General features: G+C 40.5%; 2 protein-coding genes across 6 annotated transcripts in view; one reads left to right on the forward strand and one right to left on the reverse strand.

The window, feature by feature from the left end:
• The window catches only part of IQGAP2 (IQ motif containing GTPase activating protein 2), a 124,618-nt gene that overhangs the window by 75,218 nt on the left and 23,605 nt on the right, over positions 1-25,795 (forward strand). For 3 of the 5 annotated variants that reach the window (XM_071425224.1, XM_071425227.1, XM_071425226.1), the window contains 10 exons: positions 1,185-1,363; positions 1,949-2,036; positions 2,594-2,757; positions 3,279-3,366; positions 5,803-5,966; positions 6,506-6,666; positions 9,011-9,135; positions 11,180-11,343; positions 20,758-20,848; positions 24,828-24,989. In XM_071425224.1, the coding sequence (XP_071281325.1) occupies positions 1,185-1,363; positions 1,949-2,036; positions 2,594-2,757; positions 3,279-3,366; positions 5,803-5,966; positions 6,506-6,666; positions 9,011-9,135; positions 11,180-11,343; positions 20,758-20,848; positions 24,828-24,989 (1,386 nt within the window). The remainder of the gene's footprint in view (positions 1-1,184; positions 1,364-1,948; positions 2,037-2,593; positions 2,758-3,278; positions 3,367-5,802; positions 5,967-6,505; positions 6,667-9,010; positions 9,136-11,179; positions 11,344-20,757; positions 20,849-24,827; positions 24,990-25,795) is intronic. The other 2 variants (XM_071425225.1, XM_071425228.1) reach the window with 2 other exon arrangements.
• On the reverse strand, positions 13,959-19,125 carry F2RL2 (coagulation factor II thrombin receptor like 2). The gene is made up of 2 exons (XM_071425230.1): positions 18,563-19,125; positions 13,959-16,850 (listed from the first exon to the last, which is right to left on the reverse strand). The coding sequence occupies exons 1-2, from the start codon at positions 18,618-18,620 to the stop codon at positions 15,763-15,765; spliced, it is 1,146 nt and encodes a 381-aa protein (XP_071281331.1). The 5' UTR covers positions 18,621-19,125; the 3' UTR covers positions 13,959-15,762.

Raw genomic sequence — 25,795 nt, forward strand, 5'->3', positions numbered from 1 at the left:
TGGCTTTGCAGGTGACAGGAGGAGGGACCATTACATCAGGGTGTCTCATGTGTCTAGGGGTTCATGGAGATCTTGATGTGCAAAGATCCATCTCAGGGAGGCTCAAATGTGATGTGCAGGGCTGCATCCTGCCTGTGGGGGAAGGGTCTTAAATGTGTTTTTCCAGAGGATTAGTTTAATGGAACTTCAATTTCCTTATTCTTGTGCAGCATATCTCAGATATACTCAGTTTAGACAGTAGTCTTATATGGAGACATACAGCTTTAAGATAAAAATTACCAAAAATACTTTCAATTCCTACATGTAATTACCTTCTAAATAAAATAGGACTTGAATGATAAAATATAAATAATGGGGGTTTTTTTCTGTCAGTAAAATATTAACCATATCATGGTTTACCCTCAGCCAGCAGCCAAGCCCCACACAGTCCCTCACTCATTCCCCAACCAGCAAGATCAGAAGGGTAAAAGCTGGAGAACTCATGGGCTAAGAAAAAAACAGTTTGATTGGAAATGCAAAGGCCACACACACAAGCAAAACAAACCAAAGAATTAATTCAGTGCTTCCCATGAGCAGGCAAGTGTTCAGCCATCTCCGGGAGAGCCAGGCCCCATCACATGTGATAGTGACTTGGGAAGACACACTCCATTACTACAAACGTCCCCCTCTTCCTTCTCCTCCCCACTTTATACACTGAGCTTGTTGCCACATGGTCTGGAATATCCCTTTGGTCAGTTTGGGTCACCTGTCCTGGCTCTGTCTCCTCCCAGCCTGCCAAGCACCCCCAGTCCCTCCCCAGAGTGGCTGTACCAGAAGCAGAAAAGGCCTTGGCTCTGAGCAAGCCCTGCTCAGCAGTAACAAAAACATCTCTGTATTATCAACCCTCTGTTCAGCACAAATCCAAAACACAGCCCCATAGCAGCCACTGAGAAAAAAATTAACTCTACCCCAGCTGAAATGAGCACCCCCCTGTTTGGGGGAAGGGTGAACATGGAACAGACAGCAATGTGCCACCTTTGAGTAAACACAAAGTTCTGCAGTCTAGAGGGAAAATGGTGTGGAATGTTCAAATCTGTAAATTACTGAATATAAATCCAACACTCCTTTCCAATAAATCAGAAGAAACAGTGACAGCTTTGACTTTTTTTGCTTCCTGAAGTTTAGGACTGTGCTTTCAATTTTAGTGCATGCAGCTGTAATAGCAATCAACGAAGCTGTGGAGAAGGGAATAGCAGAGCAAACCATCGTGACCCTGAGGAATCCAAATGCAATGTTGCTCAACGTGGATGAGGAACTGGCACAGGACTATCAGAATGAGCTCTTTGATGCTAAAAGGAAGAAAGAATCAAATGCAAGACTCAAGGTAGTGGTGTTTTATTTGTACTCTAGTACATGTGTTTCTTCATATTTCTTGTCACGCTATAGCATTATTATTGCTCTAAAAATTAACTTAATTTTTAAAATTATTACAGTTGGGAAGAAACCTCCACTTTTAAGATAACTAAGAGAAATAATGATAATGAAATAAGCTAAAAGCCAATTTTATAAGAATATGATTACTATGAGTACGATGCAGCTTAACTTTGCCCAAAGGCTAAATATACCAGAAGACTAAATAGTAAAAAAACCTAGTTTTCTTCCATTAATTGCTTTAGGAAAAACAAATCTACTGCTTAAAAAGTTGTAAACACAATAATACCCTTCTTTGAGTATAAAGTATAACCTCTGCCACAGATATTTGATGTGAAATTATTTGCAGTGTTCTTTTACATGAGAGCTAATGGTCTCTATGACAAAGTGCCAATTTCCTCAGTTCACTTAGTCAATAAATTGCTTTACAAATACATTCAGCAAATGCTTTAGCTGATGCAGTTTTAATGGCTTTGGCTAATAGCTTTTCTCTCTGCAAACTGTTTTGTGTGAACTAGCAACAATTTTGTTTTCTTAGAATGGCACAATTTCTGATGAAGAGAGAGATGTCTACGAGGAATTGCTGACACAAGCTGAGATTCAAGGCAATATCAATAAAATAAACAGTAAGCTATTCTGGATCCTCATAGAAGTGTGCACAAAATATGTCATCTCCCAGATTCCAGCGGAACACAACTAGAGTCCACCTGAACAAACAAAATATTTCTTTGGAAACTTGTAAAATATGCACAAGTGCCTAATACCTGTCTACAACTGTTTCTGTCATGCCATTCCTTCTCTACTAATCTTTGCTGGGGGAGGGGCTAATTTCTGTTTGTGGTTTTTGCTGTAAGGATTCCTCAGTTCAGAATCAAATCATTTATTGCCTGCTCTGTTTCTTTATGTTCTTTTTCTGTGCAGTATACTGTAAATTTTGACCCCCTCTTCTATATAGACCCAAAATTAATTCATAGACTTTTGCTTAGCTGTGGTTGAACTGCTTCCACCCAGGCTCACACAGAGCCAGAGACTCCCTTTGTAGGATTGGACATGAAAGAGGTAATTCTCTGCTAAAGATTGCCATGCTAGCTGGCTTTTGCAAAAAGTGAGATGCTGACAGCAATGGACTTCTTTTCCCCAGGAAAGCTGTATTTGCTGTTTATAGGCATTGTTTTCCTTTCAGTTCACATAGCTTTAGTCCAAGTGAATGAGGCTATTGACCGGCAAGATGAAGGGGCACTGATGGCAGGCTTGAACCGCCCTGCTCTGAGCCTACTTGAAGTTCTGCCGCAAAATTCCTCATGGTATCTATTGCAATTGTGTGATTCTAAAGAACAGAAAATGCAGGTAATCGAAATGAACAGGTACTACATGTCAGTTTGCACTTTTTTAGCTGGTTTTAATCCAGAGAGAAATTGTCTTTACTCTGCCTTTCTGCATCATTTATGAAAAGTTTTATAAAGATTTGAGAATAATTGATGTATTAATCAACACCAAAGAGCTGCATTTGCTCTAAAGAGCATGGTATCCTTCTGAGTATTTACTAACTAAGATACAAGAAGAAAATTTAAGGCATAACATGCAGCCCCTAATATTTTGTTTCCAAAGTGAGTTATAACTTGAGTACAAATAAAAGTAATATTGAATCATTAACATTAAAATAAAGTGCCAGTTAGGTTTTAAGGAGAAAATCTATTAATTTAAGTAAGATGAAAATCACAGGAGAAGATTAATGCTGTGTTTACTTAGCCTTTTATTTGATGCACAGGTGATAGTACAATCAAATTCCAGTGTACCATCACCAGACTTTATCCCTTATCTCCCATAAAACAAAAGCATAATCAAACCTTGTTTTTCTGATCTGTTAGATAGCAGGCATTCCAAATATGCTCGACAAAAGTGAAATACAGAAAGAAGTTAGTGTTGCCAATGTGGAAGCTGAGGCTCACAAGCTTAGTGAGTAACTGTTTTAATACTCTTTACCATCACCATTTAATTATGTTAAGATAATTGAGTCCACCAATTCTTGCACATAAACAAGGTTTCTCAAACTGAAACCATATGTGTTGCATTTTACACTCATAATCTTTCTTCTCAGTGTCACAATTGCCAAGTCACCAATCTGTGCTCCATTGGATGTACTCTTATAAAGTATATATGTACTCTTATTGAGATAAATGAGATTTGAGCTATTGGCAATCACAGCAGCAAAAAACTGAAAACTTGATGGCTTGAACAAATATTTATCAGTGCAGTATTAATTCTCATTTGGGAGCAATGACCATACTTGTAGAATTAAGACAGAGGAATATTTTTCACATTGCAGGGAAAAAATTTTCTCACTTTTAGACACATATTACCTAAATCTAACCTATTCTTAGTCTGTTAAGAATGCCACACAACACAAGTAAAAATATATATAGTTAAAGGGGATCTAAATTTGCAGTGCATGTGTTGCTGCTTTTGACTGGAAACTTCTTTGCTAGGAAGTTAACCTTTGGTTGATCTCCTGTCATTTCATACTGCATTTGGGCATGGCTGTTTTGTCTCTGGTACTGTGTTCAATGCTTTGAAATCCAGGCTGATTGCTTTTGTGATGCGCCTTAAAGGCTATATTGTGAGGTCAGCTTCAGTCAGAAGATAAATTTGACTTTATACCTTAAATGTTAGCCTGTTTCAGATTAGTTAGCCATGGTGAAGAGTACTTTCTCTGAAAGAGTTACCTCTTGATAAAGGGAAGAAGATGTGATGTGTGAAAAGCATTAACAGCAATCTGGAGAGTAACTTAGTTCTTCTGTTTGGCTTGAGAAGAAAAAAAATAGTGGCTTTTGTTATAGGACTGTGAGCAATGTAAAATATGTTTTGCAATTCGCATGCTGGGTTTCAAAACTAGAAGTCAGTAGCTTGGTTATTGGCTGCAGAACTAGTCTAGTCCATTTGTGGACCTCGACTCCTTTCCTCTTTACTTTTTTCTTTAAAAAAGCATGAATGCATGCTGTAGCTATGAGAGCCTTTCCTGGTTTCTAACTTTAGGAATAGCCAATAGAGACAGTCTTCAGGGACAACGTGGCCCCATATGACTATGCTTCAGAGAAAATTACACAAGAGGCGAGGGGCTTTTTCAGGTGTGCCTGGCTAGAAGGTTTTTAAAGACTTTGTTTTGTACAATAAGCTCTGAGTGTTGCTGTATACATGAACTGTGGATGGTATCTTCTGTACAAGAAGTCTTGTCTCAGATTTGAGCAATCAGTGGTAACTAAAAATGTTCCCTGGGTAACAGTACACAGAAAAGCCATGTGATAAGGTAGAGGAGTGGGGCTTATTGATGGAAAAGGCATTTGCATAATTGCTATTCTTCAACTAGCCACATGTGCTCTAACCTTCAAGGCTGCTTCCCTTTCTGCCAGACCAGAGTGGTGCCTTTTACAGTGTGTTCCTGGGTGTGTCCTGGCCTGGCTATCTCCAAAGATGGCTCCTCCAGGTGTGCAATTATGGTGGCAGTGACTAAGCTGAGGGATGATGTAATGCTTCTGCAGCTGCCCAAGTGGGGAGTGTTTTTCAGCATTTTTCTGCTGGGCTTCAAACCCCTGACAAAGTCAGTCCAGCAAACAGCAAAACAGGCAAATTGTTGAGGTACTGAAAAGGTTTACACTCGTACCCCCACATTCCTTTATTTGCCTGTTTAATTTAAAATCTGAGCTGTAGCAAAGGGATTAATTTCTAGGTGGCAGTGCCTGTAAGGACTGATCTTCCACACTGGCAGAAAAGCAAACAGGTGTTGGTATGTAGAGGAAGCTCTAGAAACCATAGCATGTGGTTTTTCATCTGTTCAGCTACTAATTTTCTGGCAGAATATCCCACCCCTCTAATACATTTGGCTGATTTCCACCAGGCCTCCTGAAATGGATACTAATAATGCTGTTGGTGCTTCAGGTACTGGCCTGTTTTAGCTAGCTCAATTCGAACCTGCCAAAGGAAGAGGTGAGAGAGGAAATGTGGTGCAGAAGGAAGGGAGCATTTGGGGTGAAGCAAAACTGAGTTGCTGGAGCTGACATACACAGCAATAGCTGCTGCAAGCACACCCAGGAGGAGTTTGATCTTTCTCTGTGCTAGGGTGGAGTCAGCTCCTTGTTTTGTGTTAGAGGTGCAATAAGTAGTCCCTCATTTCTAAAAGTCCAGAAATGTTAAAGTCCTCCAGTCCATTTTTTGCTTGATACCTTTGAACAGAGACAGTTTTTGCAACATTCAGCAGTCATATCATTTCAGAAAAATGTTTTTTTCTCTTTTGACAGAAAATTATATTCTTTGAAATAACCTAGTTGTCATCTACATGGCATGAAGAGCAAACAGCATATGAAAATTAATAAGCTTTTTTTCCCTGCTGTTCTTTAGAACTTATAGCGGTTGACAATATCAATACAGCAATTCGTAACTGTGATCCTAGTAAAACACTGGTTGCACTGATGAAACCTGAGGCACAGCTGCCTGTTGTTCACTCATTTGCTGCTGCTGTCTATCAGACTGAGCTGTTCAACCTCCAACAACAGAATGCTGTGGTAAGAGTGAAAAACTTACAACCTGCTCGTTGATGTTGTGTAGCCAGACCATGAAAGAGCACAAACATAGCATGTTGTTGTGTAAAATCAGACATAATTCTCTTGCCATGGTGTTATGTATTGCATGAATCATTTTGGTTGAAAAGGCAATATTTAATTGCATAGTTTGTTTCTTGCCACACTTCAGTCTGGCTGAGCTCTTGTGTTGCAACAAATCAACTGACTTTTTTTAATTGTTGCATGCTCTTAATGAGGACTAACTCTGGTTTATATATTATGTAGAAAAGTAATCTCCTGTTATGAGTAGGGTCAGAAGAGATGAGATTGTGGGGCAAAAGAAGGAAAGGGAGACTGGATGGAACATAGAAACCCACTGAGCTCCACCATTGCTGTTGTGTCAGTCTGGCATGTCTGTGACCAGGAAACTTTCCAGGCTTCTTAAATCAAACCCATCTCCTTGATGGTATCTAGAGTGTGTAACTCAAATCTGTTACACTGCTTATTTAGCTTCCTGACTGCAGTACATTATTGTCCTACAGAACTACCTGGCACATGATGAACTGTCTATTGCAGTAGAAATGTTGTCAGCTGTTGTGTTGCTAAACCAGACCTTGGAAAATAAGGACATCCTAATGATAAAAAATCATCTCAGAAACCCATGTCTTGGCTTCAATAATCTGGAAGAGGAAAACTTGCAACGGTAAAGGTTCATTTTGTCTTGTCTGGATGAGACTTGGCAACTTCTGAAAAAAATAAGTAGGCTTTTTTTTTGGGTGGGCTGTCCTGTGTTGTGGCTGTGAAGTTGAAAGGGCTGCAAGATAAACATCTGTGGATTAAATTAATAAGGAAGAGTGTGACAATTGCTGTACTAGTTGAATCTAAATATAAGCAATAACAGCCTTGAAGGCTGTAGACGTGTGAGTTGCAGGGAAAATATCTTCAGAAAGCAAACATGAAGATCTTACAAGGATTTTTGCAGACACTAAAATGTGAAACAACTGTAGCTGGAAACTGTTAATCACTAACCATTCTGTAATTCTGAAAGATGGTCTTTGGAATGAGATAGTGTTTAATGCCTCAGGGTCCAGGTGATCTCTTGAGCCATGGCCAAGCCCTTTTTTGCTTGCTGGATGAGTGAATAAAATGCTGTGGCATGCACCTGTGTTCAACATTACATGATAGCCTCCACTTGGCTGCCAGCTGCTTGCCCTGCCGCTTGCCTGACTTACCATAGGAGTGCTGTTACTGCAATTGCTCTCTTGTCTATCAATAAAAAATCAGGCAACACAAGAGACCTGTGCCCCCAGCATGCAAAGGAGAGCATGGAAATGTGGACCAGTTCCTGTCCCTTGCACAGGTGGTGGAAGGCTCCACATGCTTCTGGAAGGCCTTAGTGGGCAAAAGGGACCACAGAAGCTGAAGATCTTCACTAGGCTGTCTGGGGACATGAATCTGAGAGCAGCCCTTGCTGGGTGTCTCAAAGCCAGAAGGAAGGCAGTCAGATTACAAATAAGAGGCCAGTTTTGGTGAGAGAGAGAAGAATGACATAAAATGGAGCAAAACTAATCTGCTACTTTGCCTCTGCTGATGTGAGGTGATGCTTGTGAGCAAGAGAAGCAATGTTAGAAATATGCAGGAATGGCCCCAAAGTGTCCCAAGTGCAGCATTTCTGGTAATGTTACTGACCCAATCTTTAGATTACACTGTCAGGAAACACAGATGAAACAGGTAGGAATTAGCTGGACTTGACAACTAAATAAATTTTTATTATGCCATTATGTTAACCTGTGCTGCCAACCATATGTTGAATATCGCAGGAAGCTTTGATTTGCACAGTACCAGAAGAGATAGAGTAGACCTAGAAAAATTTCATTGAGGAAGATGCTGTCCAATGGCTTTCTATCAGAAGAGATGGACTTGTTTGGAATGTGTTTTCTGGAAGAGAGAATTCAGGGGAAATATGTCATAGGTCTCCAAAACTGTGAATGTTGTGAAGAAGGTTACTAGAATTAGTTACTAGAATCAGATTCTAGTAGCTCTAGTTGTTTGGGGATTTTTGAGAATTTAATGAAGTAAATATTGGATCTGTCAAATATAAAGTTTAATTGTTTTTTTAAAAAGCTGTCATCTCAAAAAACCCATAGTGGGGCTAATTCCTCAATAATTCATAAGATTTTAAAATAGAGCAGGTAAATTAATGGAGTGTAGACTTGTTTGCAACAATTAAAGTGATACACAGTCTCCAGCTCCAGAAATCCTTAGACACAGGCTACTAGATGCTGGAAAGACAAATCAGATTAGGAAATTCTGAATCTCTCCTATTTTTTTTCTGCTAGGCATTCATTCCTCAGGCTACTGATGGAAATAGAAGATATGTATTTTATCTGAGATACTGTAGTAGTTCTACGCTTGATTTGGGAATATGAAAATTATTTAACTTATATACATGTGAATTTGCACTACTGTGAAGTAGGGCAAATGTTGAGTACTGTGAAGCTCATCTGATCTTGAGCTTTCTAGGAAGCGTAGACACAGGCTACAGAGTCTGTGCTTGGATGATCTTGAGCTGTGGGAAGAGGGGCATAATTTTTTTTTTAGTCCCTTGCCCATGGTTCATCATCTTCCTCATGGATGTAGCAGGAGATGCTACTACCTGACACTACTGACTGACATTCTGGTCTTTGAATTAGTGTCTAGAAGGCAACAGTTGCTTTCTAGAGCAAGAAGCTGACTAATTATCCCCACATTTATCTGTTGCACCACATAGCAAGTTGTATGTGTGTGTATGTACTGCCATCATGCCATATAACCAAGAATAGTTCTCTGAATTACAGGGCCATTTCTTCAGATCCTGAAATGCATGTGTAGAACAGGCAGCTTGCATGTCTGTATAATTCCTGCCAAGAGCTGAGTTTGTCTGAAATTGAGTCATTGGAAAAAAAAAAATACTAGTCACTAAATGATGGATGATACATCTGACTAATACTTTATGGCACTTTATCTTACATATGAAATACACTTATGTATTTTATATCTTCTTATAGTTATGCTGATACACTATTGTCTATTAAGTCAGAGGCTTCATCTCAAGGCCAAGATTATTTAAGCTGGAATGATATCCAGAACTGCATTGACATGGTTAATATGCAAATTCAAGAAGAAAATGAAAGTAAGTAATTCTTCCTCCACATTGCCCGCAGAGGTCATAGTCAGGTCTTTGGTATGTAAATTTATGAACTGAGTGGCCTCCTTCAGACACTCCTGAAAAGAGAAGAGCATTTAAAATTTTTGAAAGCCTGATGATCTTTGACTGTCCTTGAAATATTCCTGTTTGTTTCAGACAACTGAAGGATATCACAGGGTGCCTGCCTTCTGCAATGTTAAAAATGCTGTGGTTCTGCCTGCTTGGCAGTATCTTCCAGCCCTGGATGGTCTCACTTTGGGGATTTTGCAGTTGTGAGCAAAGAGCATATTGGGAGATAGGGGAGGAAATTACAAGCAGTGTTCCATTGAAAAGTGTATTTTAATGTGTAAATGATTCCAAGTGATTGTTTTTCACAAAGGAGTCAGTAAGCAGTTAGACAATGCAAATATCTGTCTTGCTCTCCTTTTGGGTAACTTGATTTCCTGTCAGACAAGTAGCTTCTTATGCCCATGTGTTCTCAAGTGAATGGATTTAGAGTTTATTTTTGAAGTTGAAGGTAACTGTTTTGCCATAAGAGGGTGGTGTTATATTAAATGTGATAGCTGGTTATTTGGACCTCAAAAAAGCTAAAGCACCAAATTCTTCCACTGTATGTAGAAATTTGAGGCTATCAAGTTATGCCCAATTTGCTGGAGCAGGAAGAGGCAGCTTTCAGACTGCCTGCCATTTTGGAAGCAGTCTCAGTGCACTTTGAAAGCCTTTGTAAGACACAGGCTGCTCCTGCCCTTCCTGGACTGCCATTAGTGTCCTGCATGCTGCTGTTTCATACTGGTAAGGGAAATTTTATATTGCAGAATTTCTAAAACTGGCTGGATTATTGCTTCCTAAATCTAGTCCAGTGGTTGCCATGGAGCCTCACAGCTTGTTTGCCCTGTCCCCTCCAACAAGGTGGGATGCTGAGCAGTTTGACTGGCAGAGTCACTTTTTTGTCTGAACCTCTGCACTTGTTAGGAGTTGGAACAGACCTTGCAGTAGCAGTGAAAGTCTTCAGTACCAAAATAGCTGCTCTTGCTCTCCGTGACACTGACCTCTGCCTGGGAATGTTTAGAGAGGGTAGATGGGCAGAGAGAAGAAGAAGGGAGCCTCTGTTTCTTTAAGCAAGTCCCATATCTGCATAGTCCCTCTTTTGGACCACCTTGGAAAAATTGCTCGTTCCCCAAGCCTTATGATGACCTGGATCTGTGACCTCACCAGGTGGTCTGGTGGGTCTAGAGACACTTGTTGAGGGACAATCTCCTGGGAGCAGGGATGTCATCCCTCACAGGTGATGGTGAAACCCTTGACTGATGCCTTTCTGTGATTCCCTTTAGGGAATACAAGCAGTGCATTTCAGTACTGTTTAGGGGCAGGAGGAAATGGATTTGAAATTGTTGGGCCCAGTCTGAAGAAAATGAGTTAAGGTTTTATTAAATACATTTGGCCTTACTTCCTGACTGAAGTGCTGAGTGCCACTGGCCAGCATTGTTAGGTTGGTTATTTCCAGAGAAATTACAAGAAATGAGGTTAAGTTGCTATGTAATGCTGTAGCTGGGAGTGCAGTTTATATGTATTTGTCCAAATCAGGGTTTCAACTAATGTGATCTGAAATCACTTGGAAATAAAAGTTTCATCACTGTGAGCCAATATGTTAAACATATAAATATGTGGCACCCAATTTTTTCTTAAGCTTCATGTAGGTGCTTCTTCCCAGAAAATAGAAATATCTGTTTTCCCTTTTTTACCAAGGATAATTTTGATTTTTAGGAAGAGTTTTATCCAAATATATCAATCACTGTGATAGGAAGGAAAGTTGTATAGCTTCAAATGAATATAAGAACAAAAATAATTTAAAATCAGCTGCTGTTGCTGCCTCTGCTTCTTGTTTCGTGATTTTTCTGTTCTTCGTGTTACTGCTTTGTTTGTATGTGATATCCAAAAAGTTGCAACTTTCTTTGATTTTGTATGTGATATCCAGAAAGTTGCAACTTTCTTTGATAAGTGCATCTTTAATAACGTTTCTATTTCACAGGAATCATTGCAATTGGACACATTAATGAAGCAGTTGACCAAGGAAATCCTGAGAAAACTCTAGAAGCCCTGCTGTTGCCCACAGCCAAACTGCAAGATGTGAGACCAGTAAATGCAAGGCATTATCAGGATGTTCTGCACCATGCCAAAGCACAAAAATGCAAGGTTAGAATTTTTACTGTTCTCTGTGAAAAGTGAAATGCCAATTCATTTCACTTGCTTCTGTGTCCCTGTCCTGGTCCCCTGATGTTTGCATTGTCTTTGCCCAGTGAGGTTGTAAATAAGTGAGTGACAACAAACTGGCACTAAGTAATTTTGCACTATAACCTTTTCTAACTGGCAAAATGGATTAATTCTCAATATATTAAAATTAAGACATTTTATGCATATGTCTTGCTACTGTTGTAATCTCATTTATTTTAATTCTACTAGGTTGCTGCAGCTATTACAAAATACAGGCAGCAGCAATTCTCAGTTAGGAATTTGTATAAGGATACAGTTACAAGACTGTGTCAGGCAGTATGGATGGAAAGTGAGGTTTTTGCCAGAAAGAAGTCACAACTGTGGTGTTATTTAACAAATCTTTGGGAAGTATTTTGAGGAGTCTCCTTTGTTTATGTTGTTTTATTATAGTGGAATTTTGTACATATTTCTTTTTCAGCTTTATCATGCAATAACAAGCTGATGGTCTTGCACATGTCTTCAGTTTAAACTTATTTCAGCTGGATGTTGCTATCTGCTTCCCCAAAAGCAGTGGCCTGGTTAGCATTACAGCTCAGGGAAGCATAAACAAAGATCAGCCTAGCAGCTTGCAGGATGTGACTGAAGGTTAGCTAAAGCTACCAGCACAGTACTTAAAATGCCCAGTGTCTGGAAGACACAATCAAAATTCACACAGTGTGTCCCTGAGGTAACATGGTAAGCTGGGGAAAGTCTACAAACTTTGGCTTGTAACGTGTCTTCCAGCATTTGTGTCACCTCACCTGGGGTACCTGCTGTGAAACCACGCTGTCAGAGCTTTTGAAAGGTGTTTGCACAATCAATTTCTCACCAGGGTTCCCAGGTAAGGGCTGGTTTCACTGAGCCCTCAGTGCTGAAAAGCCTTCTCTCTCAGCATGTGTGCTGGGGAGGGTTTCGTGCATTCTGACCTCACCTGTCCTGGATGGGCTGGGGTCAGTGTTTGTGCACAGAGAGGGTGCTGGCTGCACAGTGCTGACCCAAAATATGCCATGTGTATGCACAGGGAGCCAGGATGTCCCCAAGGCACAGGCCTGCAGCCCACAGGACACAGCAGTCCTACCCTGGCTCGCTCCTGCCAGCTGCCCCAGTGCTCCCCAGATGCAAACCTGATGCCTTCTCCTGTCCTGGTGTGAATGTGCTCATAGGAAACAAATGAGTGTTTCCATATTTTGGAACAAAAATTGTACAATCTCTTTGAAGTCTTCTCATTATAAGATTTTTGATGTTCCTAGAGACTTCTACTGGCCTTTCTCTTCTGAGCTATTTTGGTTTTGCAATCTTTTGGCAACTACTTAGAGCACCTTCTCTGTGAACAGGAGTGCTGCTCCTGTTTCAGAAGAGAACAAGGCACAGTGCTCCCAAAAGAAACACTTAGATGCATACTTACTCTTAACAAAGATCAATCATAGATATGGCCATTCTTTAGGTAAAAATATGATTTAGACTGACATTTCCTTAAAAAAAAATCCAAACACAATTGTAAAGGGGGAGCGCAATTTCTGAAGTCTGTCTATTTTCCACTTTTTCTGATCCCCTGTTTATAAAGCAGATCTCTCAGAATTTGTGTTTAGCATGTTTTAAGAGTGAGCTGTGGTAAAAGGAAGTATTTGATTTACAAGGATCAGATAGGTCTCCCTATAAACTTCCTGCCCCAACATCTGGAAAAACATATGTGTCAAACCTACTCACTTATTCTAAGCAGCTTGCTGTCACTTCCCCATAGCTGTGGTGATTTTTGACACTGTCTCCCACAGCACACTCCTGGACAAGCTGGCAGCCCATGGCTTGGACAGGAGCACTCTGTGCTGGGTTAGGAACTGGCTGGATGGCCGGGCCCAGAGAGTGGTGGTGAATGGTGCTGCATCCAGCTGGGCCCAGTCAGCAGTGGTGTCCCTCAGGGGTCTGTGCTGGGGCCTGTTCTGTTTAATATTTTTATTGATGACATGGATGAGGGTTTAGAGTCTTTCATTAGCAAATTTGCAGATGACACTAAGCTGGGAGCGTGTGTCGATCTGTTAGAGGGACGGAGGGCTTTGCAGAGGGACTTGGAACAGTTGGATGGATGGGCAGAATCCAATGGGATGAAGTTCAATAAGTCCAAGTGCCGAGTCCTGCACTTTGGCCACAATAACCCCCTGCAGCGTTATAGGCTGGGGAAGTGTGGCTGGAGAGTGCTCAGGAGGAAAGGGACCTGGGCGTGCTGGTTGACAGTCGGCTGAACGTGAGCCAGCAGTGTGCCCTGGTGGCCAAGAAGGCCAAAGGCATCCTGGCCTGTGTCAGGAGCAGTGTGGCCAGCAGGAGCAGGGAGGTCATTCATACTCGGCACTGGTGAGGCCACACCTTGGGTGCTGTGTCCAGTTCTGGGCCCCTCAGTTTAGGAGGGACATTGAGATGCTTGAGTGTGTCCAAAGGAGAGCAACGAGGCTGGAGAGGGGCTTGGAACACAAACCCTGTGAGGAACGACTGAGGGAGCTGGGGTTGTTCAGCCTGGAGAAAAGGAGACTCAGAGGTGACCTTATCACTCTCTTCAGCTTCCTGAAGGGTGACTGTGGTGAGCTGGGGGTTGGTCTCTTTCTCCGGGCAACAACAGACAGAACAAGAGGACACAGTCTCAAGCTGCGCCAAGGGAGATACAGGCTAGAATTAAGGACAAAGTTTTTCACAGAAAGAGTGGTCAAATACTGGAAACATCTACCCAGGGAGGTGGTGGAGTCACCATCCCTCGATGTGTTTAAAAAAAGACTGGATGTAGCACTTGGTGCCATGATCTAGTTGAGGTGTTAGAACATGGGTTGGACTCAATGATCTTAAAGGTCTCTTCCAACCTAGAAATTCTGTGATTCTGTGATTTGGAGGAGTCTGCACCCAAATCTGCCAGAACACATTATCCTTATAATCTGAGGTCCTCATCTCAGATCTGACCTATCTGTTCCTTGCTTGAAACCGAAAACCCTGGAACTCATTTGTCCTGTAAATCTTAAACCACAGCTTTTAACAGTTTTGAAAGCCTTTTCAAGGCAAATGTATTCAGGTCCCAGTGGAGAGAAATACTGTCTTAAGGGAGCATATTGTGGATAGCTGGAAAGTTAAACAGATGGACCAAATTACTATGTTTGGTTGTAGCATTTTTTGTGTGATAGGTACAGAGGTTTTAGTTGGGTTCACCTCATTTATATTTTCAACAGTTGTGTAATATTTGAATTATTTTAGAGTTATCTTTAAAGTTTGTTCTTGTGCATGTTGAAGGAATGGCAGGATTAAAATTAACTTAAATTAAGAACAAGAAGAAATAGAAAAAGGGGATGTCACCAGGCTGCAAATTCCCTTGAGGCATTTTCCAGTGCAACTCAGTTTATTTAAGTAAAGTTTTTTTACAATACTATTATCAAAACAACATAAAACATTTTTATCCTCACTTACATGCTGCAGTTACAAATTCAAATGACATCACTGAGATAATTTTCTAGGAACTTAGTATATAAGTAAGTTTTGAGTTTCTGTAAAGGTAAAAATTGACCCATTGTTTTACTAATAGTCAACGGTAACTAGCTGCAGTATTTGTAACACTGTAGGTATTTCCTGTGAGGATGTGGAAATAGAGAATACTACAAAATAGCTTCTCTGTTTTGCTTACTAAGCAAGAGTAATATATGCCTGGATTCACACTGATAAGGGTTAGCTCCCAGCAATCCCTGTGGGTTAGGGAAGTGCAGGTGCTGACGAAGTGGAAGAACAAGTCTCCAGTGCAGAGCTGGTTAAGCAGCCTCATGGGAGAGGTAGCCTTGGAAGAGTCAGGTTCTGCATCCACTGCTGTAGACTTACTGTTTTGTGAACCTATGGGGACTCTGTATTTCCAACATCCTGGGCAGTACTTGCTCTTGATTGCTCCCTGGCATGTACCAAGTGCTTGTTCCCATTTTCACCAGGCCAAAAACTTGTTTTTGTAACACTGTTCCTGCAGTGATTGTTGGCTGAGAGCTAATTTCAAGTGTCATGAATTGCCCTAGAAGTGCTCTTTGGATGCTGACTCCTCTTCTGGTATTTAGAAGCTGGGGTGCCTGATACTCTGGCAGCTTCTCCATGGCCAGAAAGCGATCTCAGAAGGAAATGGAGGTGCAGAGCTGCTTCCCTGAATCTAGGTACCACAGGTGTTGCAACACATGTAATAAAGTTATAGAGCTGGAGAGTGTATTTTTGGAGATATTCCTTGTGTGGAAGGAAGTAAATTTAACTGAGATTGTGTTTTCTAACCCATTTTACTTGAAGTATAAATGTCACACCTGAGATTTGTTGCTGTCAGTGTTAGTACTGTACAAAACCATAATTCCAGTAATAGAAATAAATTCATTTTTCCCTGGATATTTTAACCATTGTCAGATAAATATTGGATTGACTTCTAATTTTTGACATCAGAAAATAAAGGAAAGGATCAAGACAGCTGTTTAGGCTGCTAAGACATAAAGCAATTAGATAAAAAGAATACAGCCTGTCCGTGTTGTAATAGTAATAGTTGATGTGATGGATAATAAGGATAATATTGCTTGGCACAAAGCAAATAGCAAAGATGGTAAGAATCAAAAGACTGACTTTGACATACCAGAACCATTCGTGAGTCTTGAGTGTTCGTATAATCGAGACATAGCAGAACACGATAGTTGCAAGCGGTATTAAAAACCCAAATACAGCCAAGGACCCGTAGTAGTAGAACTGGAAGGAAGACACAGTTTCACAGGCGCTGTGCACGTCGTGGCAGGTATAAATGTCCAGCTGCTTCACATAATAGCTTTGCTGCGTGATGGCGAGCGGGAGCATGTAGAAGAAGACGATGGCCCAGACGGCGGCGCAGGCTGCGATGGCGTAGGCGCGCTTCGGGAGGCTCTTGTAGGTGAAGGGGTGGACGATGGCCAGGTAGCGGCTGACACTGATGCACGTGAGCAGCAGAATGGAGCAGTACATGTTGCCGTAAAACACCGCCATGGCCGCCCGACACATGGTCTCCCCAAATACCCAGTTGTTCCCGTTGATGTGGTAGGCTATTTTGAAGGGCAGTATGATGCAGAAGAGCAGGTCTGAAACAGCCAGGTTTGTGTAGAGGACGGCGGTGCACACGGAGCGGATCCTGAAGAGTAGCATCCACAGAATGATGGCATTAGAAGGCACACCCAATAACAGAGCACTGAGGTAGACAGCAGGTATTAGCTTGGTGCTCAGAGAGCTAGTGAGGTACTCCAGTGTGGTGTTGCTCACTTCTGTTAATGTGGAGTCATTTGACTTTTTTGAAGTGCATTTGTTTTCTCTGATATGGATGGTTGTTGTTTCCCCTTCTATAGCATAAGGGGGGATGTAATCATAGTCTCTCGCTGAAATTCCCCGAAAAGTTTTGATAAGAGACACTGTTTTAATTGCAGAGCCATTCTGTGAAAATTCTGAAGCTTAAAAATAAAACAAAGTGAAAATTGTTAAAAAGGACAAACTACTGTATTAACCATGTAACTCAGGAGCAGAGAAAGATAACCATTTCTACATGAAAAGCAATATAAGTTTAAAATATTTGGAGATATTCTCCTCTGCTTTTGGTGCTCAAGTGTACAGATATCAGTCTTCATTTATCATTTCACACCAAATCTTGAAAATTCATCATTAATGTAGTGTTAGCTGATCTTTCTGCATTTTGAGTGTTTTCAGTAATCTTTGGTGAAAAACATAAGAAACTTCTGTAATTCTTATGACCAGTGGAGGGTATTTCCCAGTAGCAGGAATGTTGGTCATTCATCATATAAGCAGTCTTTGTTTAGGCTTGATCAAACACCATTACTATCCTTGTCACTTCATGTATGAAATGAATGACTGCAAAAGTTGCAAAAAGCACTCTCTAGCCTAAGACAAACTGAAACTTTCAAATTAGAAAACTGAAATTATCCTTGGTTTTTTTGGTCTCACATGTGAAATTGTTTTTCTTCAGCTTCTGACTAGTGCAAACCAGATCTTCTCAGGTTCTCATACCTGAGCAAGGGCAATGTCCTAAGAATTGAAAACAAATGATTGGGCAGGTATTAGGTGTAATTTACTGGGGAGTGAATAAAACTTTTCAAGCAGCAGGAAAATTATCTCTGGGTAAATATTGTCAGCATGCGGGCAAAAACAGTAATACTATTTTATTAACACCTGTTCCTCAGTCTTTAGCTGACAAATTTGTAGGGACATTGACATCTTCACATGAAGCCCAAATGTGTTCAAAATGCTTTTTAAAGCCATGTGTTGTAAAATAGATTTTGCGCAGTAAACAACTGTGTAATTATTTGTGTCACTTAAGTTTTCTTAGCTGCATTTAATGCAAGAATACTTATTGTAAAGCCTTCAGCATGCACCATGAAACTGAAATTCAGAAGCAAACTGAAATATGGGTGAAAATCTTTGAACCTTTTTTTACTTTTCCATATTTGAATAAAATAAAGATAATAGTTTTATTAATGTTCACTGTCAGATTTACAGTAGTATGTTTTAAAATAAGAATTAGCAGACTACATAATTTTTAGTAGTTTTTTTTGATGGTTACTCCAGAGAGCTGGTTGTAATCACTCATTAAAAGTCATACATGTGCCTGCATTGTCTGGTGTGTGTAGATGGATTGATATAGGTATAAATACATATATAGATGTATATTATATATATATGTGTGTGTATATATATATTTATGTATACCAGCTTTTCAAAATGAGCTTGGTTTGAAAACAGTTTTAATTCTAGGAAGGTTTATTATTTGATCATTTCCTTTAGTTATTTTTATCACAATAGTCATCTGAGCATTTCCTTCTAATAACACCATCTGTAAAGTTGCAAAACAAGACACTGCAGGTTTAAAATTATTGTATTGTTACAAAAATACTAGATAAAAGATGTGTCTTCAGTAAGTGCAGAAAGTGCCCTTAAAAAATTCTTTACAGAAAATGACTGGCAGAGGTAAGGTGTCACTGAAGTGAAAGAATAAAAATCTGCTTTAAAGGAGACATCCTGGAACAGTTTTTCGTAATTGGTACATGCATGTACAACTCATTTCATGTTCACAGCTGGTAGAGCAACAGCATTATCAAAAAGTCCATGTTATTGACTAAAAGATGCAATAAATACAGAAAGGAGGACTCACCTGTAGTGCAAAGACTGGAGGTAAAAGAGAGCAGTCCAGTGAAAAACAGTATCTTCATTGTAGTGTGTGAAATCCAGCCAGCTGAACAATGGTGCTGTGCTAGTTCATCTCAAGAGATGTTTTGTGGGGGCTTTTTTCCCCTGTGTAAGGGATTAAGGAATGATTGATCTGTCCTCCAGAAGCATCCTGTAAGCATGAGGTTTATGGTAAGGAACTAATTTGTTCTTTGTCTACTTCAGCAAGAGGGTGTGACGTATCCAAATATGCACACATGACTCAGTTTCAGCCTCAGCCCAACACAGAGATAAAATTGCTTTACAGCAGCATTTTAACTCCTAATTTACCACAAGCCTGAAGCTAATATGGAGGGTTCTACTGACATATGTGCATACAGATATTTGGAGTAAAAAGATGTTTTTTGGAAAAATCAGGGGATGTCTTTAGTAAATCCTCAAGGGTCTCATTCAGAGACCAAAATGTCATGTGGCTGAACTCTGTACTCTTCTCCAGAGAAAAGCTGGGCTTGCAGAAGAGTGTGATGAACTCAGTTTAGCAAAAGGCAAAGGTGGAAAGAAGCCACACATACAAAAATGCCTTAGGAAAACTGCCTTCTGCTTTGCCTTTTGCCTCCCTGCCCACTGTTAGCTGTCTGGCTCCTTCAATCCACCTACTTCCTCTCTTCAGACAATTTCCACCCCTCCACAGACTGCAGCCTCTAAAACCTTTCCCCTATTTTCACTCGCAGCTTTGTTGATCCCTTCCTTTTACTCTGACTGGCTTCCCCGCCCCGCCCACCCGCCTCCGTCTTTTTTCCCTTCAATGCCAAATAGCGACAGCTTGTTTCAGCAAGCAAAATTAGCCCAAGCCTTGGTCAAGCGTCCAGGCTAGTTGTGAGGCTCAGCATAAGTTGTACTTGTCTCCGGAGCAGTATTTGTTTCTGTTCTTGTATTTAATGTGTAAAAGCTGGGTACCAGATTAGGAACTCTCAATGCTTTTCTCAAAATTCAGTGGCAGTTTGGGAATTTATTAAACATTCTCTCAAGTGCTAACTCTCATTTGGTAGAAAAATAAGCAGTATGTGTCCACTGTCCTGTGATTGTCTGACACCACTTCATGTTATTTATGTATTCTGCTACCTTGTTTACACATATGATGCAAGCTGAAGAGCATGTCTTCAGTGGTTTTTTACCCTGTTTTCTCTTTGTAGCTTCTGTGGATATCAGATTTATTAGATCTTTGGCCTGAGGTTCAGCGCTTAACCAGGGATACTTATTGCAAACCTGCTTCTTTGTCCACACTGTTTTAGTTTGAATGTGTTTCTAGCTGGTTTTCTTCCCTGAAATATTTGTGTGTATATTTTCCTAGATGTCTCTTAATTGATACATTCCAGCTTCTCTCATCATTAGTCTCTTATAGGCCTGACACTCCTATTTCCTCTTTAGCATGAATTTCCCACCCACCCTACTGGATTAGATTTTAAATATCACTTTAACCCTGTTTTATCTGCTGAAGTGCTGGTATCACCAGTGAACCTAGGCAGTAGGGCTGGTTAGTGGGGATGTTGATCCCACTCTACTACACCTCCTATTTTACATTGGGTTTAATGTCATGCACTTTAGACCTGAAAGAAGAGGGGTACCTATTCTCCTGCTTAGTTATAGAAATGCTTGCATGAGCTAAGTCATCATTACTAAAGCTGAGCTGTCTTTCTATGAGACTATTCACTGCTATTTTCTAATATAACATGTATTTAGATATACACAAGGATCCTTTCCAAATAAGGGATTTTGAAAGAAAGCCAACTTCCTGCAGCCTTCTGCTATTCTCTCCTACTATCACAGTGCTTCCTGGTAATGTGTGATTTTATGTGACTCAGACTACTTTGCCTACATATTGTGGAAATAAAAATGTTTCAATTTTTATTGATCTTTAGTAGAATGAATTCTATGCCAGCAGTATTAGCAAATTCTGTTTTTCTAGACATCAAAACTTTCAGAGATTTGTATCTGAACAGGATTGTTTTCCAGTCAGTAAATAGAATATGAATGTGTTTCATTGATGACTTTACACAGTCAAATCCTTTTTTGTGTTCTAGAGCTTTGCAAAGCAAAGATTGTATATTGCAGCTGTATCCCACTATTGAGAGAACTCTTATTATTCAGTTTTTTCAAGGCTTTTTACTGTCCTTTTCCCAGGAATCTCAAGATGAATCAGCACTTCTGTGGCTGGATGAAATACAAAGAGGAATCAATGACAGCAATAACAACATAAAAGAAGCAGCAGCCTGTAAGCATTAACCTGCGTCTCCACTGCTCTTGTTTTTCTTGGTCTTGAGAAAATGAAATTGGTAATTTTTGTTTTCCACTTCAGGGAAGGTGCAAGCCTTTAAATACATGAAAAGAAATTAGTGTGTGTTCTTTGTCATACTAAAACTGAGATGACTTAAAACTACCGGAGTGGTGTTAGTCCTATCCCATCTAAAGTGGTAATCTTTAAGGTGTGGCTAATAATTCAACAGATTTGGTTATACAGGTTTTCATCATGACCAATCTTTCCAATGTCACTGTATCTTCATGTAACTCCTGAAATATATGAATGAGAACAGATATGCTGTTCAGGATCTTGTTTTGCTATATTTAAAATGAAAATCTTTATGCATGTTTTAAGGGAAAATTTTTATGTTTACAACTTTGCTTATTCATATTTCTTTCTATTGTCTTTTATGGATTGCTGACAAACAAAAATCAGGAACATATTAACTTTTAAAGCGGTGTACGAGGAATGCTAGCTCTTTTTGAAAAGTATATGCTCTTCCAATCTGTAAGGAAGAGGAAATCTGTAGGAAAAATGTTGAGGCTTAATCTGTCTGAATGTTGTGTACTGAATGCACTCAACACCTTTTGTCAAAGCTTTGATTGAATATAATAATTATAGAAAAAAATATTCATGATACATAATAAACTTTGGCAAGCAATGTAGAAGCAAGCGCCGCTGGGTTTATGGGGCAGGTTGGAGAGCACGGTGATGTGCCTGCCTGTTCCAGGCCAGGCCAGCACAGCACAGACAAGGCAGTGGGTGTTGGTCAGCCTTCTGCTTCCCTTGGCTGTGGGTGAGTCAGTGTTGCTTTCTGTTGCACCTTTGGAGCTTGTGAATGCAAGTGCTGGAGTCGGTGCATTCCTGCAGTGCCGTGCTCAGCCATCCCCTGTGCCGTGAGCCCACAGGCACGCCAGGAGTTACTGCTTGGGAAGGGGTGGATGGAAGAGAACACAGATGGACACCACAAATAGCTATCCCTGCTACAGGAACGTTGCATTTTGTGTTACTATAACTTTAGAAATTATTTAAACAACTAATATCTTCACATAACAAGGCAGATACACTGAAGATAGGTGAAGTATTTTTGTAGGTCACATATCCATAGAAAGCACTGGGCTTGTGTTTTCTGAGACAGGGTCAGATACACACACATTGTCTCAACCAAGCTTTTGTAGTGAGGAAGGAGGGAGTGCTGATACCTTCTTTTGTGGAAAAACCTGCTTCCCATGAATGCCACCCAGAGCCATGAGGAAACATGAGCACATAGAAGAGAAGGAAACACGTAGCTTCTAAACAGATTTGAGTTAAACCTAAAGAGCAACTTAAAAATTGCCTCATTAGTGTTCACTGGAGTAAAAGCATTAAGAATATGTATCATAAGCACCCTGCAGAAATTAAGACAGCATAATTCATACAGCAATACCATACAGTGTTGCTAATGGTAAATCACTGGTCCATCCACTACCTAGTTGTTGTACTAAAATCTTTTCTTATAATCTGTGTTGGTAGTAAATGCACAGCTTTTCACAATCAATGATGCTCAGTGGAACTGTTTTAACATTTCACTTTTAGGAAAAAAAACCCTAATTTTGTGTATTCTGCCCTGTGAGTTGAAAAGAAGCACTGTCAGCACAGGGCATTCATTCTTAAAGAGCTCTTAAGTTTTGCAACTAAAACCTGAGATTTAACCTTTCCCCACAGCACAGAACCTGATACTTCCTATAACCAACACATCCTGTCTCAGGAAGTTTGCATGTTGTGTTCACGTAGTCTAAACATGAAGTTCAGCTTGATCACCACTTGGAAAGGAACTTTTATTTGATCTATCACACAGGCACTATTTTTGAAAGGCAAACAACTCCAAAACTTTCACAAGGTAGTCAAAGATGTATTTTTCAGTTTAAAAAGTGGTTTTGAGATTCCTGCAGTAATGGCAATAAAATCAGCAGTAAAATAAGAGAAGATACTGGCAGTGGTACTGAAACAGTCTTGATCACTTCCAAACTAACTTTTATGCCTTATATAAATACTTAATGGTACAATACTAAAATTTTGAAAGGCTTTTACAGTCATCCCTGTCAGTAAAGGACTTCTTCTACCTTTATTTAGGAAGAAATGTTCAGTAAGTGCTGGTGCACTTCCTAACTTCTTGTGGTGCTTGCTCTGTGTTTTGCATCACCTTGCTTCACTTCTTTAATGAGTTCAACTATTGTACTTCTTATCTAAGTGGAGGACAAAAAGAGATCAGCCAAATATCAGCTATATAGCCTTCAGGAGTAGATTTGAACACTGACTTCAGTCTTGCACAGGAAGAGTCTGTCAAAGCAGGAAGTCTGTGTGTCCTGAGAGAGTCCAAGTTATAGGAAAAAGCTGATCTTTGGCCTTGTTGAGAGTTCAGGCTTATCACACCAGACAACTGTGGCTTTGTATATCACAGCTGTTTAAAAGGGAGGATGGGTGTGGAAAAAAGCCCTTTGCAGTGTTGATCTGGTACTGGCATCCTAACTGCTAGAGAAGCAGACTGGAGCTGACAGTTTTCTGGCAGTTGGGGATGGCTAACCCCCAGTTATCTTATGATTTTTCAGGGTCCAAATGGCCTTTCTCTAGAGCAATAGCCACAGTATTAATTGCTAGCACTTAAAAGGAAAGGAGTCATTTCTGCTGAGTTGAGTTTTTTTCCCTGATAAATACTTTTCTTACCTTTTCCTTCAAAAATACAAACATCATTAATTAAAGGATGGGGAAAAGCCAGATGGCAGTGAACCTCCATAAATGCATCTTAGCTTATGTTTTCTTTTGTCTTTGTAAAAATATCTTCCAGCCCTCTTAACTGCATGATGAAAAGGAGGAAGGAAAGCATTCAAATACTGCTGAACAGAGTTGATGAGGCATATGGGACTGTGTATGAGCCTGGGGCCAGCAGCAGCCAGCTGTAATGTGTAGCTTCCCAGTTTTTTCTGCTTCCTCGCTGCTGAGGCCCAATGCCTGGATATCACAGTGCTGCAGCAATGGTAGAAAGACATTTCCAGTACATGTGTGTGCTGGGCAGAGGTCTGTTCCAAAGCACAGAATGGATGTTCTAGTCCTATTCAATTGTTCCTCTGTGCATGGATCTTGAATTTAGATGTGAAGGAACACCTTTAAAAACCAGAGCAGTGATTTCTAAAGCAGCCTAAACATCTAGTGGGTAAGGTACTTTTGAAGTGGCATGTGCTTCCACATGTATGCTGCCAGGTGTTGTGGAATCTGTTCCCTCAGTGATGGTGGGATCTGAGCAAGGAAGCCCTGAATTAGAGTATGGGTAATGCCACATGACATCAAAGTCTGCACATCCTTCACAGCATCACCTCTCAGGGTGCTTTTATATGCCCTGAAAGCAAAAGCTGCATCTCTGGCAAATTCGAGGCCGTGAATTAGCTTTCAACAAGTTCCTGAGGAGGTGAGGTTGCTTTACGATGCTGACTATGCTGCTGCAAGAATTTACTCAAGGCAACCAGTTTTAATTCCCATTTTGTACAGTAGACGTGAATGTTAACATTTACAGCCTGTAACCAAATTACTTCATGTACCTCTAGAAGGCTGCAGGTGATCAGCAGATGATGGCCTGTCTGTTAGGGCAGGCTGAGTGTGTGGCTACCTGCCATCCTCAACCCCTGCCCTGCTGTCACCTGGCATGTCCCGTGATGGGGAGCAGCTATGCCCTCAGACAGCTCTCTGTTCTGCTGTGGCTGCATCCAAGCCTGGGTGGAGCAGACACTTTCTATCTAAGACACTTGTCCTAACAAGCATGAAGGAAGATGCAAATGAGTAAAGCACTGAATTGCTGTGTATGCCATGCTGTCTGTGTGTGCCAGTGTTAGAAGTCTATTTTCAAAGTTTTTGGAGGCTACAGTGAGGGGTACATAGAGTATAAGACACTTAATTTTTCTCTGTTATTATTTGACCCTAGTGGCTGTTGGAATATCAATGATTAACAAGAGCTTGGAGAATGGTGATTCACAGCCAATCCTGATGATACTACAGTCAAGGTTTGGACTACGAGTCATTCCTGAATGTGCTGAAGCCTACTTCTGGAAGCTCTCTGAAGCCAAGAACATGAAAACTACAGAAGGTAAAGAACTTCCTAAACAGGACAGTTCCACATGTTCATATCACTGAGGCAACCAGAAAGCTAGAACAGGAGGTATCTGTAAATTGAGGGAGACAGCTGCTGCTTTAAAATCTTTTGGCAAATGTTATACTTTTCCAAGTGCATTTTATGTAACATTGTCCTGTTGTGCACATAATGCAGACCACAGTACCTGCTGAGAAGTAAGTCTAGTGACTTCTAGAGTCTAGCAGAGGCTTCATAGAATCTCAAACCTTCCTCTGAGTGAATTTATGGCAACTCCTCTGTGACTGTCAATAGATTAGTCCATTCTCTCAGAAAACTATTGCTCGCTGACAATTTTTTTCATATTAGCAGATGCAGAGATGCACGCATCAGTCTTACAGATTGCTGTCAAAGATCAAGCCAGCATCTGACAGTGTTCACAGCCCAATTATGGTCCTTGTGCATTGCCAGAGCAGCAGTTACCAGCAAAAGCTGGGGCTAGAATCTGTTCTTAGCAGATGATGGGATGTTTTGTCAGAGCTGACAACAGCCAAGGTTAGCTAATGGTTACAAAAAAAATTACTGTCGGTGTAGCACCCGTTCTTACAGTAGATGGGCATGTTTCACTTTGCAACATGAATATTTTTAAGGCCTTACTAGTTTTATCTTGGGGCCTTTTGTCCATGAGGAAATGAGGTTTTTCCTGCCTGTCAGGATGCAGACTGGTTTACCAAAGCAATAAGCAAGAAAATGATGTGGATATAGGAAATGTCATGTGTGAGCTAAGAGTCAGTAAGTCCAGAATTTGGGCAGAAGACAAGAAA

Source organism: Agelaius tricolor, unplaced genomic scaffold (assembly GCF_023055355.1).
Source record: "Agelaius tricolor isolate 1412-34295 unplaced genomic scaffold, bAgeTri1.0.p SCAF_4, whole genome shotgun sequence".
Lineage (NCBI taxonomy): Eukaryota > Metazoa > Chordata > Aves > Passeriformes > Icteridae > Agelaius > Agelaius tricolor.

Coding starts and splice junctions, on each gene's coding strand:
- F2RL2 (XM_071425230.1), bottom strand. CDS start 18,620: ATGAAGATACTGTTTTTCACTGGACTGCTCTCTTTTACCTCCAGTCTT. Junction 16,851..18,562: donor CTCCAGTCTTTGCACTACAG/GTGAGTCCTCCT, acceptor TTTATTTTTAAG/CTTCAGAATTTTCACAGAAT.